This window comes from Plectropomus leopardus, chromosome 15 (assembly GCF_026936395.1).
Source record: "Plectropomus leopardus strain MGB_pleo_1.0 chromosome 15, ASM2693639v1, whole genome shotgun sequence".
Lineage (NCBI taxonomy): Eukaryota > Metazoa > Chordata > Actinopteri > Perciformes > Serranidae > Plectropomus > Plectropomus leopardus.
In genome coordinates, this window is record NC_142190.1 from 29,394,644 (window position 1) to 29,416,170 (window position 21,527).

The 21,527-nt window shown below is 39.0% G+C and overlaps 1 protein-coding gene and 1 long non-coding RNA gene across 2 annotated transcripts in view; one reads left to right on the forward strand and one right to left on the reverse strand.

Moving 5' to 3' along the window:
- fgf11b (fibroblast growth factor 11b) overlaps positions 1-14,891 on the reverse strand; it is a 52,271-nt gene extending 37,380 nt beyond the window's left edge. Inside the window, exon 1 of the mRNA XM_042499385.2 lies at positions 13,880-14,891. Coding sequence (XP_042355319.1) covers positions 13,880-14,072 — 193 coding nt within the window. The 5' untranslated portion in view covers positions 14,073-14,891. The remainder of the gene's footprint in view (positions 1-13,879) is intronic.
- LOC148187344 (uncharacterized) overlaps positions 1-21,527 on the forward strand; it is an 84,621-nt gene that overhangs the window by 40,208 nt on the left and 22,886 nt on the right. The window contains exon 2 of the long non-coding RNA XR_015779036.1: positions 16,413-16,563. This is a non-coding gene — a long non-coding RNA (uncharacterized LOC148187344). The remainder of the gene's footprint in view (positions 1-16,412; positions 16,564-21,527) is intronic.

Genomic DNA, 21,527 nt, shown 5'->3' on the forward strand with positions numbered 1-21,527 from the left:
TTTTTCTGCTGATCCTGTAATTATTCAATCAGCTAATCCTTTTAACTCATGTGTATGTTTTATATTAAATGTTTCACTACAGGCCTGGTGATTTGACATTAATGTGTGACAACAATGTGAGAACAAAGTCTCCCTGAGGGGCTTAAGAATGAAGCCATGTTACAAGACAAGTTTTTTTTTTTTTTTGCATGAAAATGAAAAAGAAGAAAATGCATCCAAGTCCAAATAGGGAGTAGGATGACATTAGAATAGTGAAGGGAAATTAACCTGGTTGTTTTCAGGGTGAATTGGATATGTTTGACTTCTGCTCTGTTGAACAGACTTAGATTACAAACTCTTGTTAAGTTTTCCCCTGTGAGTATTATATTTTGATCATAATACAGTAAATACATCAAGACAAAAACTGTTCTCTTGAGCCAACTGAGACTGCTCATAATGATGATTAATTTGCCATATGTATCCTATCTGCTGTTAGTCACCTAGTGTGAGGTGCATCCCTGTTCTGTAGTTAAAGAAACAGAGAGGACTACACATTATTTTTCAGGGTGAGCACACCCACATCTGCCCTGCACAACTTTCACTAGCTGTGCCAGAAACACAACCTGCAGCCTCGACAGTCCTGGGTATTTCCCGCCGAGAGGAGGTGTGCGACTACATTCATCACTCCTGGGACACGTGTGGGCTTGAGTGACAGAAAACATTCGCTGATCCAGGTCAGTGGAGTGTGGGTCAAAGAGAGCTCCCTGTCTGTTTATGTACATCAGCGCACAGGTGTTGTCAGCGCACCCACGAACATGTTGACTCATCAGCAGGCCCATTTCCAACTGACCTCTCAGCACATGAGCGAAAATATGACTTGCAGTTGACAAGCGGAAAAGCAGAGTGCCTTAAGGGATGTGGCTTTAAACGATAACTGTATATGCACTGTAGGTTGAATTTTACTCTGCCAGTGCTCAAAAATGCTTACATTATCACCTTTTATTGCAGATGATGTATGTGTAACTGTTGATCTAATTTTATGTTACGATTTATGTGACACAAAGTAAGTCTGAAAGGGAAATTCACAGTTTTTTTAAGGATGATGGTTCTTCCAGTTGACAGAGACATTTTTTTGCCTCTGCGCTGGTGATAGCCATGGCTGGATGCATAATGTATTTGGGTTTTCTTTCCCTCCCATTCTTGTGAACACAATATCAATGCCTTAACAGATGTTCACTTGGATTTCACAATGTACTTATTAGATTTTGGTGATCATAGGACAAAGGTCAAGGTCATTATGACCTTGTCTGTGTCATTCACCTGAACATGATAGTTCAAGAATGCTTTGAGGGATTTTTTTTTTTATTTATTTTTTATTTGGCACAAATGTATTGAATTTGGTGGTGCTCAAAGATCAGAGGTCAAATTTACCATTAGCTTGCATCCTACTTATACTTGTGAATGTGATATTTTAAACTTCTTGAGGAAATGTAATCAAAATTGGCACAAACATCCACAAGGTTGAACTGATCCAAAATTGATAGTCTAGGTCAAAGGTCAAGGTAACTGTGACCTTGTCTGTCACATTCTCATAAATGCGGTATCTCAAGAGCACATTGAATTGATTTCTTCAAATTTGGCACAAACATCTACTCGGACTCAACAATGAAGTGATTACAATTTGTGATCAAAGATCATTGTGACACTGAGTCCATTTACTTTTGTGAGTGTGATATCTAAAGATGGTCTGGAGGGAATTTTCTAAAATTTGGCACAAACATCCAACTTGACCTCACGAAACACGTTTGGCAATAATTCAAGGATTCATACACTAATTATGGCAAATTTTACACAAATGTAAATAACAGGATATAATGATGAAGTAATTGCATTTTATATTTAAAAAGATCAAAGGTCAACTTCACTGTGACTGATTATAATATTCTGCAAAAACACTCTTCTAGCCATTACTCAGCTTTATAACTCAGGGACATGAGAGAAGATATTTGGTCAGATACTGAATAGGTGACACTAATCTCGAAACTGCCAGGGGGAAGATGTGTGTGAAGCATCCATGTTTTCAAAGACATGGATGTAAACTGTAACTGCAACTTGATGAGTTCGCAGAGGCATATCACCACGAAGTGGTAATTGTAGGTTGTGGTTCTGTTATGCTGGGGAGTGGGGAGAAATATTAATTTGCAACTTTCAGACAGAGGTAAACAAATTATTAAGTGGTACAAGTTTTGTAAAAGCATGAGAGATTATAGCCATAAGAGCATTTTGTTTATTAAATTGGGTGCGCTGCTAATCCCAGCAGTAACCCGTCTACACAGGGATGCCCCTCATCAATTTACATTCAGCACTGATAATCATTTTAGAAATCACCTGAGGGAGACTGGAGCCTGGTGTTACAGTACAACCATTCGCACTGCAATTATGTGTGTGTCTGTATAAATGAGGTCAATGCACATAAGAACCCAAGGTAATCACTTCATGCATCGCAGCTGCCATCAAGGACACTTAAACCCTTCGCCGCAATGTAATTGCTCTGAAAAATAAGCAGTGGTTGAGGTTTATCGCTAATCAGCGTGGTGTACGGCTTGGTGTTGGTTATCATTACACTAATGTATTTATCTGGCTCGATTTGAGCTCAGTATGTCGCTCGCTGATCTCCCTCTCGCCGAGCTCCCCTTGATAAGGTTGGAGGTAATTACTGGGGCCTGCATGACTGAGCAGCCAAGGGCATTTCTTCTTCTGCTCTGGCCGCACCAAACAACAGGGGTTTTCCTTGGCTTATATTTTCAGGACTCCCTGACTCTGCCCTCCCTTCTCACCTCTTTCTCTAGCTCTCACTCTTTGCGTATGCATGCATGCTTACAGTACATGTGTGATTGCATCCAAGCGTGCACACGTGTGCTGCATATATGCAAGAAAAGGGAGTCTGTCTCTTGTGTAGTGTTTGATTCTGCTTCTAATGAAAGAACATCGTTCCTCCTTTTTTTTTTCATTTCTAAACTGGGCCATGAGCTACGGTGCTGCTAGTACTGTAATTATCAACCTTGTGGGAAGATAGAGGGGAAGAGACGGAGAGGAGCAAAGGAGGGAATGAAGTCGTGAAAGCTAGTTAACAACACAGAAGCGAGACTGAGGAATGTTTGTCCAGAAATAAAAAAATGGAAGGACAGCAAGAGGAAGAGAAAGGGGTAATGATGGGAAGAGATACAAAGATACAGTGCGACACAGACGTGAGAGGAGATAGGGGAAGACAGATTGAAAAAGGATGTTTTAGAGGAGGACGAAGAGGGATAGCTGGACCAGGGTGAGGTTAAAGGAATAGGAATGAATGAGGTGTCACATCACCCGCAGCTCCAACAATGGCCTCTTGATTTAAATTCAAGGCTTCATAAATCATTTCATGTGACAATGGCAGTTCACATAAGTGAGACGGAGTTATTGCTGCTTATTAATGGTGCTGACAAGAACATGTCAAACACGAGCAGGAGCATATTGGAGTCACACTGCTACCCTGACACACATTAAATATTCACATATGTGCTTCATTAGCATTATGACAGGTACATATCAGTGACAGTTAACAACATCCTCAGCACATCAGACAAACAGCAGCCTCACAGCTTCATCAATAACATTGTAGCACCAAATTTGATTTTGTCATGTTAAAATTTCCAAAACCACCAAGCCCAACAGCTCTCCAGCACCTCTCACCTATCCTCATCCCCCATGGACCCTCCAGCAAGGACACAAATAGGCACTTTAATATATGCAGTACAAACAAACACAAACATCCCTCTGCACTCCCACAGGCATCCGGACCTCTGTCAGATCGTGTGATGATCACACAAGTAAACAAACAACTAAGCTAAACAGCACAGTGACGGACAACAAAGGATTCACAACGTGAACATTGATTTGCACGCCGAAACACTTTGATATAGTCCTTACATGGTGCGCTTTTCCCACGCAGAAGAAGAAGAAAGTCATGAGTAGAGACGCTGATGAGCTGGGAGGAGAGAATCCATTGTAGATTTCAGCAAAACATCGTCTGAGATCAAGTTAAGCTGACATAGTTTTCAATACTCCCATAAATAGGTTTGAACAAATGAATGTACAGTACATATGTGCAAACATGGAAGCCAGTGAGCAAAGCACAAACTAGATGTTATATCAAACATAACAGGTTTGCAGAAATGTTTGTATTTTCCGATGAGATTTGGGGAGCATTGGTATTTTCAGAATCATAAGATTTATATATAGAGCTACATTCCACAGCCTGTTCTCCGCCTGATAAGTCACTTCCTGTTTTGTGAATCATGAGTGAATGGTGTATCCTTTGGGGTAGCCGAGGGATGCACCCAGCAGCCAAAGGTTGGTCAGCGGTGTGGAAGCTGGTCTGGTGCCAGTCTCGAGTACTCTTTTTGCTCTGTTCTGTCGACCTGTCACTGCAAAGAGGAGTTCTGCCATTGATTTAATGATCCTTACCTCCAAAGGTCATCACATGTAAATGTAAAAGAAGATCTATACCAGCTGCACTTTCTAAATGTTGTAGGTCCCACGACTGAACGGTGCTTGTCACAATAGCCTACAGGACCTAAAAATGATGAGGGTCATGATGCGTTGGTGCGTTGCTGCTATTTTAAATGACAAATATTCAAGATGTTCTGCTTTTAAAAAAAAAAAGAAAAAAGTGAAACGCAAGGTTGAAACCAGAATCAGACCAAGCACTACCAAAAGTCGTACTGCAGTCTGGACCTGGACCAAGGTAATGAGAATGATCATTTTTATGTGCAGCACGGTGGTGTGTTGGTTAGCACTGTCGCCTCACAGCAAGAGGGTATCAGTTTTGTTACAGTACTCAACTCTCGTAAAAGATATTTTGATCTGAAAGAGATGACCTGATTAACAAATGTAATATATGATGGACACTTGAATTAACACTGACAAACTGCATTCTGCTTATTTAAACACTGTCATGTGAGATTATAATCTGGCATTTCAGTAAAATACTGATACTAATAACTATGATAGTAGCATATTAATGTGCATACTGTCTGTACACGTGAACATATGTGCACTTTAGCATTTTTGAAGTTAAATTAACAAAATCAGTAACATAAGAAAAGGTTCAAGAAGACTATATAAATAAGGGCAAAGACAGAAGAAGAGTTTTTTTCATGTTACAGGATTACCAAATTCTATGTTATATATTTATTCTATTTCTTACATCTTTCTTCAAATATATGTATTTGGTTTCTAATTCTCATAGTAATCTTCTCCATTTCATATATTTAATTCACAAGATCGTTCCATTTATGATTATTTAAGTTTTCATTTTTCTAACCAATGTCTTATTTATTTATTTTTTTAAATTATTGCTACCCTTATATTAAAAACAAATCTGAATCTTTCTTCTCAATTTCTTCTGGTATTTTCCCTAGAGGTACACATCTTTTTTTTGTATGAGTAGCAGAAGGAGTACTTCCTGGTTCTGTTGCACTCTCTGCAATCTCCCGCTCGTGCCCTTCCTCGTCTCTCTTCCTCAAACCTCTCCTTCTCCTCGTCTTCTCATCATTACCTCTATAGGTGTCCTCCATCCTCACTGTCTTCCTCTTGTTAGTGGTAAATTCAATCTGTCCTTGTCAGCTTTAATCACAGCATCCACAGATTCAATTTAGCAGGTGTGTGTGGGAGGTTAAGGTGGTATCTTCAAGACGAGGGGAAACAAAAGCGGCTTCTTTGTACACACATCCTTCCACCTCCACACTTTGAATAAGACTTAGGGCCATTGTCAACATCCTCTCCACAGCTCAATATCTTTTCCAAAGCCAACTCTAAACTGCAACTGCAGTAATACTCATAGAAAAAGTCGCTGATCCCCCTGATCCCCTCATGTCCACTGACTTTATTTGCTGAGTGTCTAAAGAGCGTCGGCAACCCAGAGACATAAAGTTAGATAAACCTTCAAAATTGAAAGAAATGCATGAATAAATCCCTTAATCTCTAATGGATTTTTACTTCATATAAGACAAGCTAAAAGATTAGAGTTAAAAAAATGTTGTTTCATTCTGGTTTAATCTGATATGTACATCTTGGAGAAAGTTTAAGGGATTAACTAGATCACCTAGTTCATGAACAGCTGCGTCCCCATGCCCGTTATTTGACACTGGATCCTGTATTTAAGTTCCCTCTGATGAAAAAAGGGTTGCTCAAAGTTGGAAATCCCCAGATGACCTCAACAGCAATCAGCAACTAATCTTTTGTTTGTCCTGTTTAGACAAACAGAGAGCTGTTGTTTCTTGGAGATCTCTCAATTTTAGATTAGGGCTCAAAACCGTCTGCACTAAACTGTGCCAGAGCACTTTATGAAATTTTGTTGGTAAGTTTAAAACATCTTGGTATACTGGTTTGCTATACGATGATGAAGCACTCTAGTTTATAGAAGCTGGCAATTGCAGCTGGCAATTTGAAAAATGACAAAGAGGGAAATTGTAGACAGGTGGCTGATGAAGTCTGTGAGAAACAAAAACTGTTATTAAAATTAAATGCACAAATGAAACTTTATGATGGCCTGTTTCTTCAATAACATTCCAAGAAGCGTGGCGATGGATGTTCAAAACATTAGCAGGTTTATTTCTATTGCAGCCACCGCACTAGCCGTCATTATTTCCAAATGAAGGAGATGTAGGCGTGTTATAGAGCGATAATGGAAATGCAAGCCCCTTATACATGGGACTGGCCACGTATGAGGGATATCTGGGAGGTTATAGTTCACGATTTCACAGAGAAATTCTGGATTCAAAACTTTCGGATGATCCACTCAACTTTTTAAGAATTACTTGATGCAATAACACCTCTTGTGGCGTCTGCTGCATCATGCTTGAGGGAGCCACTTCCTACTGACAAGCACATAGCCATAGCATCATGTGACGTAAAAAAGTGAAATTGTTTTTATTGTATTTTTGCAAAATATTGCTTTTTCAAGTTTCCTGAAATACAGCTTCATGCAAGCATCAGGTTTTTTTTAAAAAATTGACGTGTTTCCATTAGTCCTATTTTATTTTCACAGTTTCAATTTGTGCAATTTGATGGTAAATAAAAATTGGCCAAGTTGCCTGCAGGGTTGCCGCCAGATATACTTGTGAAAATTTGATGGCGGTACACCCAAACATAACCACGTGTTCTTAATGAAAGTATCTACCAAACTGCAAAATGCCGATGCTGAATGCACTGTGCATCTTCCCCCTCTCTTCTCCTCTCTCTTTCTCTTTTCTGTTTGTCATAATTGTAATTAAATTATTATTTACGACATCTATTGCACGTCTGTGTCTGCCCTGGAAGAGGGATCTCTCATCAGCCTGTGCTGCTCTTCCTGAGGTTTCTTCACACCCATTGACTTGAAGCACGAGATAGAACATGTAGGCTATACTTAAAAAAAAAAGTAACCCAGACCATAATCTGCCCCTTAGTCAGAGTGCTCTTGTTGCCTTAAATCCCCGAAAATGTTATCTATAACATGAATGCCTGATGTTTAAGTAAGGAAAGTTGAAGTTTTGGGTAAAAAGCTTCATCAGGACAGTGTCTATATGGTTTGATCAGATTTGATTTGCAGTGGCAAACATTCCCAGCGACCCGCCGAGCAGCCCACCGTTTGATCATAATGTGATGACACATCACAGTGTGTCATCACACAAACATTTTGGTAAAAAAAACATTGAAATAAAAACATTTTTGGTATATCATGGTTGGTTCACTGAAGGATGTGACATCAGCTTTTTCCAGCTGAGCCCTGCCCACTTCAAACAAGTCTGTAGCGCTTTGACCAATAATATATAGAATAAATGAAATAATAAATAAATAAAATGTAGAAAACTCTTCTGTGAAATAACCCAAAAGTGTTTTAGGTTTGATAGAAAATTGTGTTTATTAGGGAGCATAACAGCCTCCCTACAACACGCATGTGGTATGAGCACATAGCACATGTTAAAATAAAAAAAAACAAATAAAAAAAACTCATGTGGCTTAACTTGCAAATAATGTGTGAATGTTCTCCACCTATCACAGACACACTCACCTAACTTAACTTTACCTGCAACAGTTATTAAATTGAAGAAAAAATGTTTAGCTTTCAATCAAACAAAAGAAAAAAAAAACACCTGCTTTCTGGACGGGTTGTTAAACAAGAGGAACTCTGTGTCTGAGGGAAGCCGTTTTGCAGTGACACTTCATATCAGCCCTGTGGCGTCCCATCTCATGTTCTCCACATGCTGCCTCTATGACAGTCTGATTCACAGCTCTTCTCAGTCCCACCCACCTCCCCTTTAATCCACTGCTGTATCTCCCTGCCTCCCTCTCTGTGTTTTTGATTACCTCTTTATCTGTGTCCTCCCACCTCCACCTTTTTGATACAATTTCACTTCCACAATTTCATCTTCACTTTTCTCTTTAAACCTCTGTTTACCTCAGGACACTTGCCGTCCCTCTCTGTCTCTCTGTCTCTCTGTCTCTCTGTCTCTCTCTCTCTCTGACCCCTGTCACAGTCAGTAAAGTTCTGATGAGAAGCTACCTAACACTGCATTGTCTGATCAGGTGTTGTTGAGTAAGCGAGTTTCGAGGCCCCGATCTCTTGGGGTCAGCTTAATGCTATCCTCTGCTGGATCTCTCCTTGTAACCCGGTCTGCCGCTCGGCAGCTGGGGCCTTCACTCGTGCCCCGACTGCCGACTGGCCCCTCGGATGCTTACTCCTACAACATACTACAGTGCGCCACCATGCCAAACAGCCCACACAATGCTACAAGATGTCTAGGTCTGCACTATATTTGCATGCATTAGTTTCTAATGACTCAGCTAATAGTGTTGCTATTTTTAATGCATACTTGTGTTTCTACAGTGAACTACTGTAAAGTCTAGTGACATTTCTCTTCTACCAACGCTGTCAAAATAATTTTTTCTTTATATCACACTTAGAGTTAAATGTTTGCTTATCAAATTCCATGCACACATGTTTAATGCTACGATTGTGAGCTCATTTGCTCTAACTTAGAGAAAGGTGATCCACAGGGGCAAGCAGCTCGATATCCCTCCCTTTCAAGCCAGATTCCACCTTGAACAAACTAAGAGGGTGATTATTGATTAATTGCTATACATTAATGAGCTGAATTGATCTGAAAAGAGGGCAGCGGTGCAGATCACTGACAGTGGGGGAGTTTTCTCATTGGTCAGGCCGGCACTTGTAGGGGTTTGCCTGTGTAGTAAGGGACAGGACAGGACACCTAGAGGGTGATGAGGAGGGTAGAGGCAGGTATATTTATGCAGATTCTAGGCTTTGTCATGGATCTAATCCAGTGTGAGCTTTGTGCCAACCACATGTACAAACAGCAGGGTTTATGTCCGTCCCTATCATTTCACTGGCCCGTTGCTTTATGGCAGTAGTTAGAATAGCTTATGTGTGCTGGTGTGATGCTAATATGACAGCTGAGGAAAAACTCTTAAAAAATACAGCTGGTGGAGAATCTGCAGAATCCTGTGATGGCTGTGCTGTGTGGAGAAAATATATTATGTAAGGGGTGTCACGATTTTAATTCTAAATCATAAATCGATCAAAATGAGCTTTTCAGTTTTGATCACTGAAATCAAAAGCAGGATCTGTGAATCTCCCTGTTTGTTCTTTCTTCTACATCCCCATCTACTTGTTTGCATTCAACAAAAAAATAACAACACTTAAAGGATGACACAGTGTAGCTTACTGGTAGCCTGCGGGTGCACTTTTCAAAACCAACAACAATGAACGTGTCGTTGATAGAAAAACTACAGTTCATAGGCTATGCTTCACGCAGGTACACCTCAGTCATTGCAACTAACACAGCAGTGAACGACTTGCTGATTTGACTGGAAAAATAAGCAGGATTTGATAGCTTTCTGGCCCAAGCTCTTATTGTAAGGAACCCTTCTTCATTGGCTGTTGTTCCCAAATAACTGGTGAAAGTAGTTATTTTTTGTTACATCTAAAAAAAAATATTTAAATTTGACCTTAGTGTGGTACTTTCGCCCCAAAATATGGCTGTGATAACACCATGTATTCTATCTACAAGGAAGAGGAATTTGAAAATGCAAGTGCAAAGCAAAAAAAAAAAAAACAATTAGCTACTGATCTTTAAAACTTAAAACTCCATGGTCTAACAATGGCATACCTGTCAGTGCTTCAAAAAAAGTTTAAATTGAAAATTAAAGCGAATGGTGACCTTAAAGTTCAAAGTTGAATCTAATCGTGGAATTGGAGTATTTAGCAGCCTTGTGCATGTATTTTCTGGTAACAAGGTATTCATTTGTGGAAATGATAGACTATTGTGTTAATATCTTACAGAATGTATATGCACTTCTTTTGCATGAATGTGGAGGCATAATTTCTAATACAAGAAGAGTAACACTTGTTACCTGTGTTTAAAGCAACATTATGAAGCTTTTTCACCTTAAAAAAGCAGTTTGGAAGTCTATCTAAACACTAACTTAACACTAGAGCGCACAAGTATGTATCGTAATAAGCAGCTTGCACAGTTGACTTCTATGGTCATGTTTTTGGTGAGCTACTACACATGGGTGCATGCACACACAAGCATAACATGCACATTAACAAATGGAACCTAAATGTTTTTTGTATCACCAAAAAAAAAAAAAAATTAAGCTTGAATACTCTAAACAGCTGGGGACTTCTCAATTACAATTGTAGTTACTTAACCGTAAAATCAGCTGAAATCTTTATTTTCACCTGCCTACGTCCCTTTTTTATATCTTACACATTTAACCAAGACTGATGGAACAGATGTGATAGGACCTTTTTGTTGTCAGGGTTAGGGTAGTTTTTAGGGTCACTTGTTAGTCTTAGGAGCTTTGTAGGCCTGTTACTGTATAATACATGCACTTTCTTTTTCTTCAATCTAAACAACGTGTCAGTAAACACATACTTCAAATACCATCTGCTCAGTGTCTGGGCCTGTATTGTCAAGCTTCAGATTGGTGTCCCATTTCCCATCTCAATTACGTCTCATGAATTGCTCATATTTTAACGATTGTTTTTTTGTTTTAATAAACTGAAACTGAAAGCTTATGTCATGTCACACACTGCCTTATAGCGCAAACAGCAAATGGAGTGTCAGAACAAACCGAGAGACTGAAAGTAATCTCATAATGATCATAAGTGTAACTTGATGTGAGCGTAGAGCCTTTTTTCATTCATGTCCACAGTCCGCTTCTTGCAACTACAACACCAGAGGAACAGCTGGTGTTATTACATAAACAACTTAAGGCCAGTTTAATAAAAAGCAGGGATTGGCTACACAGACACAAATTAATGGTTCAAGTACACTTTTTTTCTGAGAAGTAGCTATAAAATTACAGGATGTTGTCGTTGACCTGTATGCTCGGTACTACAGCAATGGTATATGACTTAATAATAGAAGGTGCAAACACCTCTTTATATGGCTATTACCTAACAACACCACAAATGCCACTAGAAAAGCAAGACCATGTTTCTCATCCCCAGACAAATTTCAGGTGGAGCTTTCTGCCAGTCTCATAATAAATATTGTACAGTATCTTATCTACAGTACATCAGTCTTTACACCATGCTGTGGACTTCAAAGTTTTTGAGTCACAATTCTGTTTGAAGCGTAGTAGACATACGTGAACACAGTGGTGCAGAATGAAATGAAAGTCCTCATCAAGCACAAAGCTCTGCTCATCGCTCATCATTCTCACGTTCAATCTGCTCAGATGCAGCGTTTAGCTCGGGGGGGGGGGGCAGGCACTCCAAATTCACAGTTTCTTCTCCCAATCAGCCATGAAAGCATGCGGCCTCTTTATGAAGGATGTTTGTTCAGCGACATTTCTGTAATATGCATAATTTAACTTAAGCATACTACACTTGCTAATTGTGCACGAATAAGGCAAAACAGTTCTCAGTGATGAATTAAATAATTCAGCTGTCTAGCAGTCACACCAAAGGAGTAAAGAATACTGTGCAAATAAACGAAGATATTACATTACTCTCCCTGCTGAATTAATGTAACAGTGCATGAAGGGAGGCGCTGTTATAGAAAGTAATACACAGGGGTTAACATATTAAGAAATGAAACAAAAAAAAGATAAGTAGGCATTTTATCATTTATGAATAGTAATATGAAACAAGGACATAAAAACACACGCTGCACCCATAGGCACAACATCAAGGAGATGGTATACTTTCAAAAGGGCTAATTTGTGTTGTGGCACATTTTTCTTTTCCATTGACAAGAGAGAAGGTGATGCTGGCAACACATCACATAATTCTCCATTCAGAGCCTCAGTGTTTAAGTTCTGCTTTCAAAGAGGAAGTACATCAGAGAAGCTGACAGAGTTACCCAGCACAGGAGTACTTTTACACACTGTTGGTTGTGTGGCTGGTGCGGATGTCAAGATAGCACAACTGTAAGATTTAATTTTGAAAGAAAAGTTGATATGCCAATGTATGATTGCCCAGTCTGCCATTTGTTTTTCAGTTTTGTAATTTTTGTGATAAACAATATAGACATTTTGTCATTGTTTCCAGCACAAATTATACATATAGACCAAAAAAATTAGACAGATTTTTGAGACTAAAAAAACACTATTCATACAAATAGATAATCCATCTAAACAATATCCCTTTGTAGTTTTCCTAATCAATTTCCAAATCAAAATTTTAGTAAAACAATAGATTTTACATTTTGTACTTGTGTGGGTGTGCCAGTGCGGATTTGTGTCGCTGGATGCTGCATGAATGAAATTCATAAATGGAATAGCATATTAATAACTATGTTTTCATTAGTGTATAATCACCTGAAAATAAGAGTGTTTTTTTTAAAATATATATATATATATATATATATATATATATATATATATATATATATATATATATATATATATACCTTAGAATGAGCTTTTTTTTATCTACATATGCAATGGGTCCTCTTTTGTGTGGAGTCTGCCATGTTGTTTCTACAGTATCCCAGATAGGACAAACCAAACACTGCCTCTAGATTGGGCCATTTGCCTTTGTCAACATAGTTATCCAAAACACTTTGCACAGTTTCACTTGGGAAGTTTCAGTTGGTTGCCATCTGTAACCTCACCGCTGGATGGCACTAAATCCTGCACACTAGACCTTTAGCCATCTGTTAGCATTCTTTTTCCAGTTATTTCCTCCCATTGCATGCAGTCACGTGTATATGGTAATTGGTAACTGAAATGTGTACAGATGCCTTGAATTCCACAATCTTCTAATGTGCATAAAACCAGAGAGAGTAGTTAGACTGCAATAAACAGTTATTGAGTTCATTTCAAAATTTATTGTTCCTACAGGTCTCTACATAATTACATGTTTGGGGATGCTAAAGCTCCATGAGGTGTGTGGAAAGTCAATCGGGCTGCATTTATACAACAACTTGTTTTATTTGCACTCTGCAGAGCTGAGGGCAGCAGCCGCCATTGGTCAGTGTATCAAACAGGTAAAGCTGCAAGAGGTGGCTACTACTAGATAGATAGATATTAAGTGTATAACTTTTAATGTTAATTCTATAGCAAACAAATTGAATGTGATAAAAAAAAATGATATAAAAAAAAAAGCTCTGGCAGGTTTTTGATTGACTAAAAAAAACAGTGGAACTGTTTTTTTTTTTTTTAAATGAGTCTATATCACACAACTAAACTAAATAATTATTAATTAAGATGTAGATGTAATTCAAAATTAAAATTCATTAGCTCATTTTTTTACTTGTTTTATGAATATTTAAGCTTTAATATCCAGCCAAAAATGAGCAAGAAAAGAAACAAGCAGAAAAAGACGAAAACAATAGCGGTGACTCACCCGGTCTTTTCTCATTCCGACCTTTTCGACCCCCGCATAGTCGCACTTTGGAGATCAGGACCAGGATCTGTTTCTGGCACAAGGACTTGTTGCTCTTAGGACAGGGCTTGCGCTTGTTGGCTACCGGTCGGTTGGCTTGGTCGTCCTTGACCGCCCGTTTCTGTCTAATGAGAGAGCTGGCGAGAGCTGCCATCTTCCCCCCCTCTCACCTTTGGGAGGGGGGTGTCTTCCTTCCCACTACCCCTGTTTTGCTGGTTTGGCTTTTGCTTTTTCTCCAAAAAAAACTAGAGTAGGACAGACGGTTTAGAGAAACCCCCACAGGGGAGACAAGGGGCGTCTAAGTGGGTTAACAGGGAAGAGTTTAGTTTGAGGGTTCCCTTGGAGAGGGAAGAGATGCAAGTTCACCTGCAGTCCAATGTGAAGCCTCCACGCTGACCGAAAATAAAAATCTGACACTAAGAGAGCACACGAAAAAGTGCCACAGTCACATTTTCAGTTTTTAGAACAACAGGATAGAATGACTGACTTTAAAAAAAAGGATGGAGACAAATCTCTACCCCTCTTCCCCACTCATCTTTCACATTAAAATGCACCAATTTCAAAAATATTCTATTGCAAAATAACTAACCTACTTAGACGAGACAACACCAAAGAGATGGAGCTCAATTTATTCTACATATAAAAACACTTTTACTGAAGAAAAGTGGCATCATTTTGAATGCTAGGAAGCTTGTAAAAGCGCCAGAGAAATCAAACTGTTTGTCACCATTTGTGCAGTCCATGGAGGTCCAACTTTGCCTCCCATTTAAACGTGGCAGCATGGAATAATGAGCCGAGAGTCCGAGCGGTAATCCAGCCGACTTAAATCCAGAGGTAGAAGAGCAGGCAGAACGCTGACGGTTGTTGTGGGAATGAAGCTGGAAACGGAGCAGAGACATGGACACAGACAGACAGAGATTCCTCTTCTGCCTCTGATGGCACGCTCCTTTCCCACAGTCCTCACCAAACCCCCCCTCCCTCCTCCTCTCCCTCCCCCTCCTCCTCCTCCTCCCATCCAAAGTCAGCGAGTGGTTGTGAGAGTATGTGTGCGTGAATTCCAGCAGCCACCATCAGTAGAGGTGACATTCATGAGCGAGAGGGGGGGGGCAAAAAAAAAAAAAAAAACGGGGGGGGGAGGGAGGGAGGGAGGCAGAGGCTGTGATGTGTGAGAGGGAATGGGCGAGAGACGGGCAACAGCCACTTCACAAAAATCACTGCTGGCAGAGGCTACAATTTTGTTATTTTACGGCAACGTCCCACCTAAAAAAAACAAAACAAAAAAAACAAAAACCAATCATTGTGACTGCTTGGTTGAAACAGAGCGACAGAGAGAGAGAAAAGAGAGAGAATGCTTAAGGTGCAGATTGTGACAGGTCTCTGTCTCCTCAAGAGGAACAACATCACCATGTGTTACCCTCCTGTCACATGCACGCGCACACACACACACAGAGCACACCAGCGTATTTTTGTAGTAGAGTCTTCGCTGCTGTATAATTGTCTGTCTCTAGTCAGTATTCTTCTTCATCTTCCTCCCTGACACATGCTCATACAGTAGTAACCTCCACAGTCTTTGTGATTTTTTTTTTCTCCCCTTGAGCTCTACATATGAAATGGAGGTAAAAAAAAATAAAAAATAAAGTGACTTTGTTCCCTGAAACTAGCATTTAGTGTCTGACATATCTGACTGCTGGCTTACGCTAACCCTGACAGAAACATGAGCCTGGACAGATTGAGTTAGACAGCTAACCCTGCCAACACACACTCGTATCACCCTCGCTCTCCCTCAGCGTCCTCCCCCACCTGCTAAATACCCACACAAAAACAACAAACGGGCATATATTGAACTCCCTCATTTGTTCCACTTCCGTTTAGATACAAATGCATGGCTGACATAGTAGATTTCTCAAATAATTTGGGACAAAACAAACTTCCACAAGTATCAGTCGAGAGCACAAATCATGCTGACATACTTTTGCACGAAATAGCGGGTTCTGGTAAATGACAATGCCCTGCAGTCAAGCATTTCTCATCTTGTTGAGTTGCAACAAAAACAAGGTTTGTGCTTACTGTTTTTATTCTGCAAAACAACCTGATTTAAGACAAACAGTATGTTTTTGGAGGGGGGGGGGTGTAATGGAATTTCAGGCAAGTCTGTTCAAACATTTACATAAATTTCATTAAAATGGAATTCTAAGAGGATGATCAGAGTCAGGAGAGCTCAGCTGCATTCATGTGGCAATATGTGATGTGGATGCTAATGGGATGATCATGTCTAAATGTTTTTTCAAAGGCGTGGCGAAAAAAAATAAAATCCATAACTGATTTTCAGGAATTTGCTTATGCTGCTGAAGTATAAATAGTTGAAAATTCCTCCAACATGCAGACTGTTCTCATGCAATGTCTGGACATTGTTCTTCAAAAATTACTGCAAAATTTGTATATATTCTATGTAATGATGAGCCAGTAATTCATCCATAACTCATGTATTTTGCAGGGCTGCGATTTCTGGACCAATGCTGATAGGAGTGAAGAAGAAAGAGGTCCAGAGCTGTCCAGTCAGGAGGCAGGTTGAGGTCATGGATGGATCACGAAACACAGGACTTTCCCCAGTGTTCAGAACCGTGTGAACTTTGAGTCATTTTAAGGTAAATCTTCATCAAGTTTCTTTTCCTAAATGTAACCTCTGTAACTTTACTTGCCTAAATACTAACCTCTTTAATTTTACGTTAAATATGTAACTTTATGTCAAGAACGTAACATCATTCTTGAGCTGCAAATTCAAAGGAACTCATATGAATCGTTGTATGAGGAAACACTACAATATGACAGTTAAAGAATCACATACCGACGTACTTTGGATTCTTATTTTAGTTAGTTAATATAATTATTTCATGTGCATAGATTATTCTGCTACATTTAACATTTTGAGTTCCACAACAATCCTGTTTGAATGTGTGGTTTTTTAACCCCTTGACACCTGAGCAAATAGATTTTATTTCTTTCAAAAACATGTAGGGAAGGCAATGAGTAAAAGTCAGTAAAAATCACAGGAAAATGACCTGAAAATGACCAAAAAAGAAAAGAACAAAAACAACACAGAAAATGTCCCCAAAAAGTAATGAAAATATATATGTGTTATTAACCAACTTCTTCAACAAGCTATGTGGATGTGGTTGGTACCAATAGATGCCTTAAGTTGTCTAGTTTCGTAAGATACCACTGGCTGACAAAGTGAGCATGCCACAGCCTCTTATAGACAGTAATATCAGCCTTCACTATTTTCGCCGGGAGTGACAGTGGGGTGGCTAGTAATTGTATCATTGTACCCCACCTGGCCCCCCCGTGGGGGTGCCTCTGCACCTTCAATGTCAAAGTACACTGATGCATACATTAGCTTGATAAACCGAAGGCATAATATGGAGGCTCATTCACTGTCAAAAACATGATTGTGACTACATGAATCTGCATTACAACTGACTGTAAAATCTCCAGTCTGGCCGCTCACACTCCAACTCAATAAATCAACTTATCTGAGAGCTAATCAATCCAATTTTATTTGTCATGGCACCTCTTTTAAAAGTCAATTGCTGGGGAAAGCAGCAGCGAAAGCAACTTGAAAATGCAAGGTCGATTCAAATCGTTTTTAACAATGCCAAGCAAGGTCACTGTCTGTCAGGGCTTGATTGACAGGTGACAGCGGATGTTTGGTCTCCACGGAGAAAGCAGGGCATGGACAGAGGCGGAGGGGAGGGGAACCATAGATGAGATAATGCAATTTGTATTGACAAGGAAACAGAAAAGATATTTTTCTCATTTTCTAATGATTACATACATCCCCTCTTGCATTCTCTGACTAACCTCAGCCATGCGCCCGTCTTGTTACTATGGGTTAAGAATCAATCTCCTAATGGACATCACATTACAAACATTGCCAAAGGTTGTTCTCCTTTTCACTCCCTCCAATCACAAGTACATGCCAAGTTACACCAAAAGAAAGCTAAGTGGGGATTCTCGGGACATTAAACAGCCTCAAGGTTAACAAGTGTTTCCATCATTATAATGAAATTTGATGCCAAAAACTAAGTGGACTCATTTAGAGTAAAGCCACTTTTCTTTCCTCCAAAAATATATCACCAGTGTGAACACATGCCAACTAACAACTAAACATCCATTATGTGAGGACTCTGTGTTACGGCCATTAGTTATTTCCGGTTTATTAGCATATAAATATTAGTCTTTTGTCTTGCTCATGTATCATTTTTGCACAGCTAGCACACTTTTTAACATGATTCTTAAACTCATGTCTAATCACATTGAGGATTTACAGTGCGGGCTACCTCAAACCTACTGTTTACTGAACCCGCTTTGGTAAAGTGAAGGGAAAAAACAATCTGTATAAATTAGAATGAAAGTAAGGAATTTAAAAATAGCAAATAAGCATTCCACCACGCATGAATTCTCATCATCTGAATAATGCGCAGGGGGGATTAAATGCAGATGTTTTTGCTAAAAACAATCCATGCCACAATCCCTGCATGTATATCAATTCTGGTGGAAGCGGAGGGTATTAACAGCATATCCTCTTTCAAAGTGCCCCCCCCCCCCCCATATTATGGTTACCACGCAATGGTGCATTCTGTGTTACCTAACTAAGACTTGTATATAATCTTTATCATCTACTAGATGGGATGAATAGATCCCATACATATGTTTTGGGCTTTGCTTGAGGGATGTTTCTCTGTCCATCCCAGTGGTAGATAATAACCAAGTACATTTACAAAAGTAATGTATTTAGTACAGTTTTGAGGTAATCTAGTCATATTTCCACTTTAAGCTACTTCACACATCTAGTCCACTCTCTTCTGCATTTGCATTTCTATGTGTCACATGCATCTGTGTACCAATCAGCGTTCAACAACATTTCAATCAAAATATGACAGTCATTAGTTTATCTGCTAATGTCATGAGGCCACTGCCCATCACATCTGATTAAAGGTCCAGTGTGGATTAAAGGGGATCTTTTGGCAGAAATGGAATATAGTATATTATCTATGTTTCCATAAGTGTGCAATAACCTGACCTACGAATCATTGTGTGAAGTTCTATCTACGAATGGAGGAGGTCCACTTCCATTGAGTCTGCCATGTTATTATTGTTTTAAAAAAAATTAAACCAGTGGTTCCTGACCTTTTTTTGCCTCCACTTTTTGGAGGGGGTGTGACCTCTAGGTTGGGAGCCACTGAACTAAACTACCTTATAGTTGATAAAACTAGCTTCACCTCAACCAGCTACAGCAATAAAAGGGCTACTTAGATAGCAATCTCATTATTTAATGTAGAATATATAACTTTTCTCCAGGATGACTACTTTTACTTTTAAGATTTTTAGGACAGTGCACAGTGTTTGATTGTTAAGTTCGAGTATTTTTACATTGTTGTATTGCTACTGGTACACAAGGGCCTGAGTACTAAGTCATGTCAAGATGTCACCTTGGGCTCGGAAAAAATGTGATAAGCTTTTTTTACTAGAATCTGTGGTTTAAAAAAAATCAAGTAAATAATAGATAAACATTAATCAAGCACAAATTAATTTGATTAGTCAAACAAACAAATTAATCAATAATAAAAATAATCATTTTTAGCCTTTCAAAGCAAATGCAAAAAGATGTTCAATTTATTCAATGTCACTACATGCAGTGTTGGAGGTCTCAGCAAGGTGTCTTTGAATGCAGGTTTAGTTTTTTACGATATAATGTATCCTGAATAGTCTGAGTTCAGACTCGCAGTAATGTTTACGTAAACACACACAAACACACACTCACACAAAAGCCAGAAAGAGTTAAGCACATCAAAACAATTGGCCTAGTTCTGTCTGGTTCTCCTCCTCTCTTTATCAGTCTCTCTCTCCTTCAGTCCCCTCTCAGCTCATCACGCTGTCCACAGATGACAGGAGGTATTCTTCGTTAATCCCCCTCCATTATGCGACCATGTGGAATCTGAGGCCCTCTCCTTGCATACAGAAATAATATTTCCAATGTCCATGACCCATGGGGTGAGTTGCTCATTAACTTTGAGCAGCACATATCACTCTCAGTTTCATTCTTTATTTAGCCCTGTTCAGATCACTCTCTGGTAATTAGGTGTTAATTGTGAGAATTACTTGGTGTGTGAGACAGATGCAGATTTTTTTTTGTACACAACTGCTCCTGATTTTGGCTTGCTGAGAGACAGGCTTTTTTTTTTTTGCTACAAGGCGTGTCGGATATGCTTTGCTTTTAAGTAATGCCAATCATGGTGGATTTTCTAAGTGCTCAACATACAGTCTTCATTATTGTTTTTCATTTGTGTTGTCCAGCTGTTTTAGCGAAGCAAAGAAGTAGCAATTTTATAAAACTTATTGTAATTAAGTAATTAATTATTGTTCCCATTTACAAATTACACACATCTCATAAACTCAAAAATGCTTGTCACGCTGATGTATGTTCAAAAAATATTTCCTCACTCCCTGTATTTACTATATGGCGTGCTACATTTACTGTTTGCTAAGTGTGCCTTGAGTTTTTAAAGCTTTTTTTGCTGAAAACAGCTGCCTGCTGTGACAGAAAATGACACTATGCAAGCAGTATGATCAAAAGTTGGGGACCAGACAGATAAACAATGAGCTGAAACTCATGAGAACTCAAGTTGACTTAAGAAAAAAAGAGGAAAAACAAAACGAGAATGTAAACAAGAGATCAATTTTGTACTTGAAAATGACTTTCTTTGACACAAATGGGATTTACTCCGCTTTTTGTTTGTGATAAAAAAGGAATGGAAGAAGCTAGAATAAAATATTGTTGTTGTTTTTTTGTGTATGACAACAGAGGAAATGCTCTTTTTTATGTTTTCATTGTTTATGTTTTTAGAGAGGAAAATATTCGTGGGTTCTTAGAAAAATTAATAAATATGACCAAAAATGCTGGCACTGGCTGGAAGGTGGGGAAGAAGTGTTCAGTACATTCAGTCATTTGTGGGGCTCAATCATCAGATATTATATCAGTGTTTTCCACAGATTGCCAGTCTAATTGATCTGTTGATACGTTCACAGCTGATAAGATCGATGAATAACAGACGATATTTGCAGGTTTTTGTGAGTGAAAGAGAGTTCTAGGCCCAGCAGAGTGAACGGTTTAGTTTCACTTTTAATGCGCCTGATGTTCTGCTGCTCCTCTCTGTTGCTACTGTGCTATAAATAACCCAACAGTGTTTTAATACGGCTCCTAGTCTTGGTTTTTAATGGGAAACACTACTATATGGACTGTTATTTGAGCATTTTTGTAAGATTTATGAATGGTTGTGTATATTTTGACCAGTCCATATCATAGCCTACAAGCAGTAGTTTTTCTGTTACTGGTGCATTTGATGTTTACATAACTTTCTGATGAGGTAAAATTTTGCCACACTGCTAACTTCTGTTGCTTCTCTGACCATGGCCATTCTGTCAGTACAAGAGAAATCGTTTGCTTATTTTACTCAGTTCTGAGTTTAGAATTGAAATTTTGACACCCCTACCCAACCCACCAAACTCATTGTTACATCTAATGTTTATTTAGAGTGATCACCAAAAACAG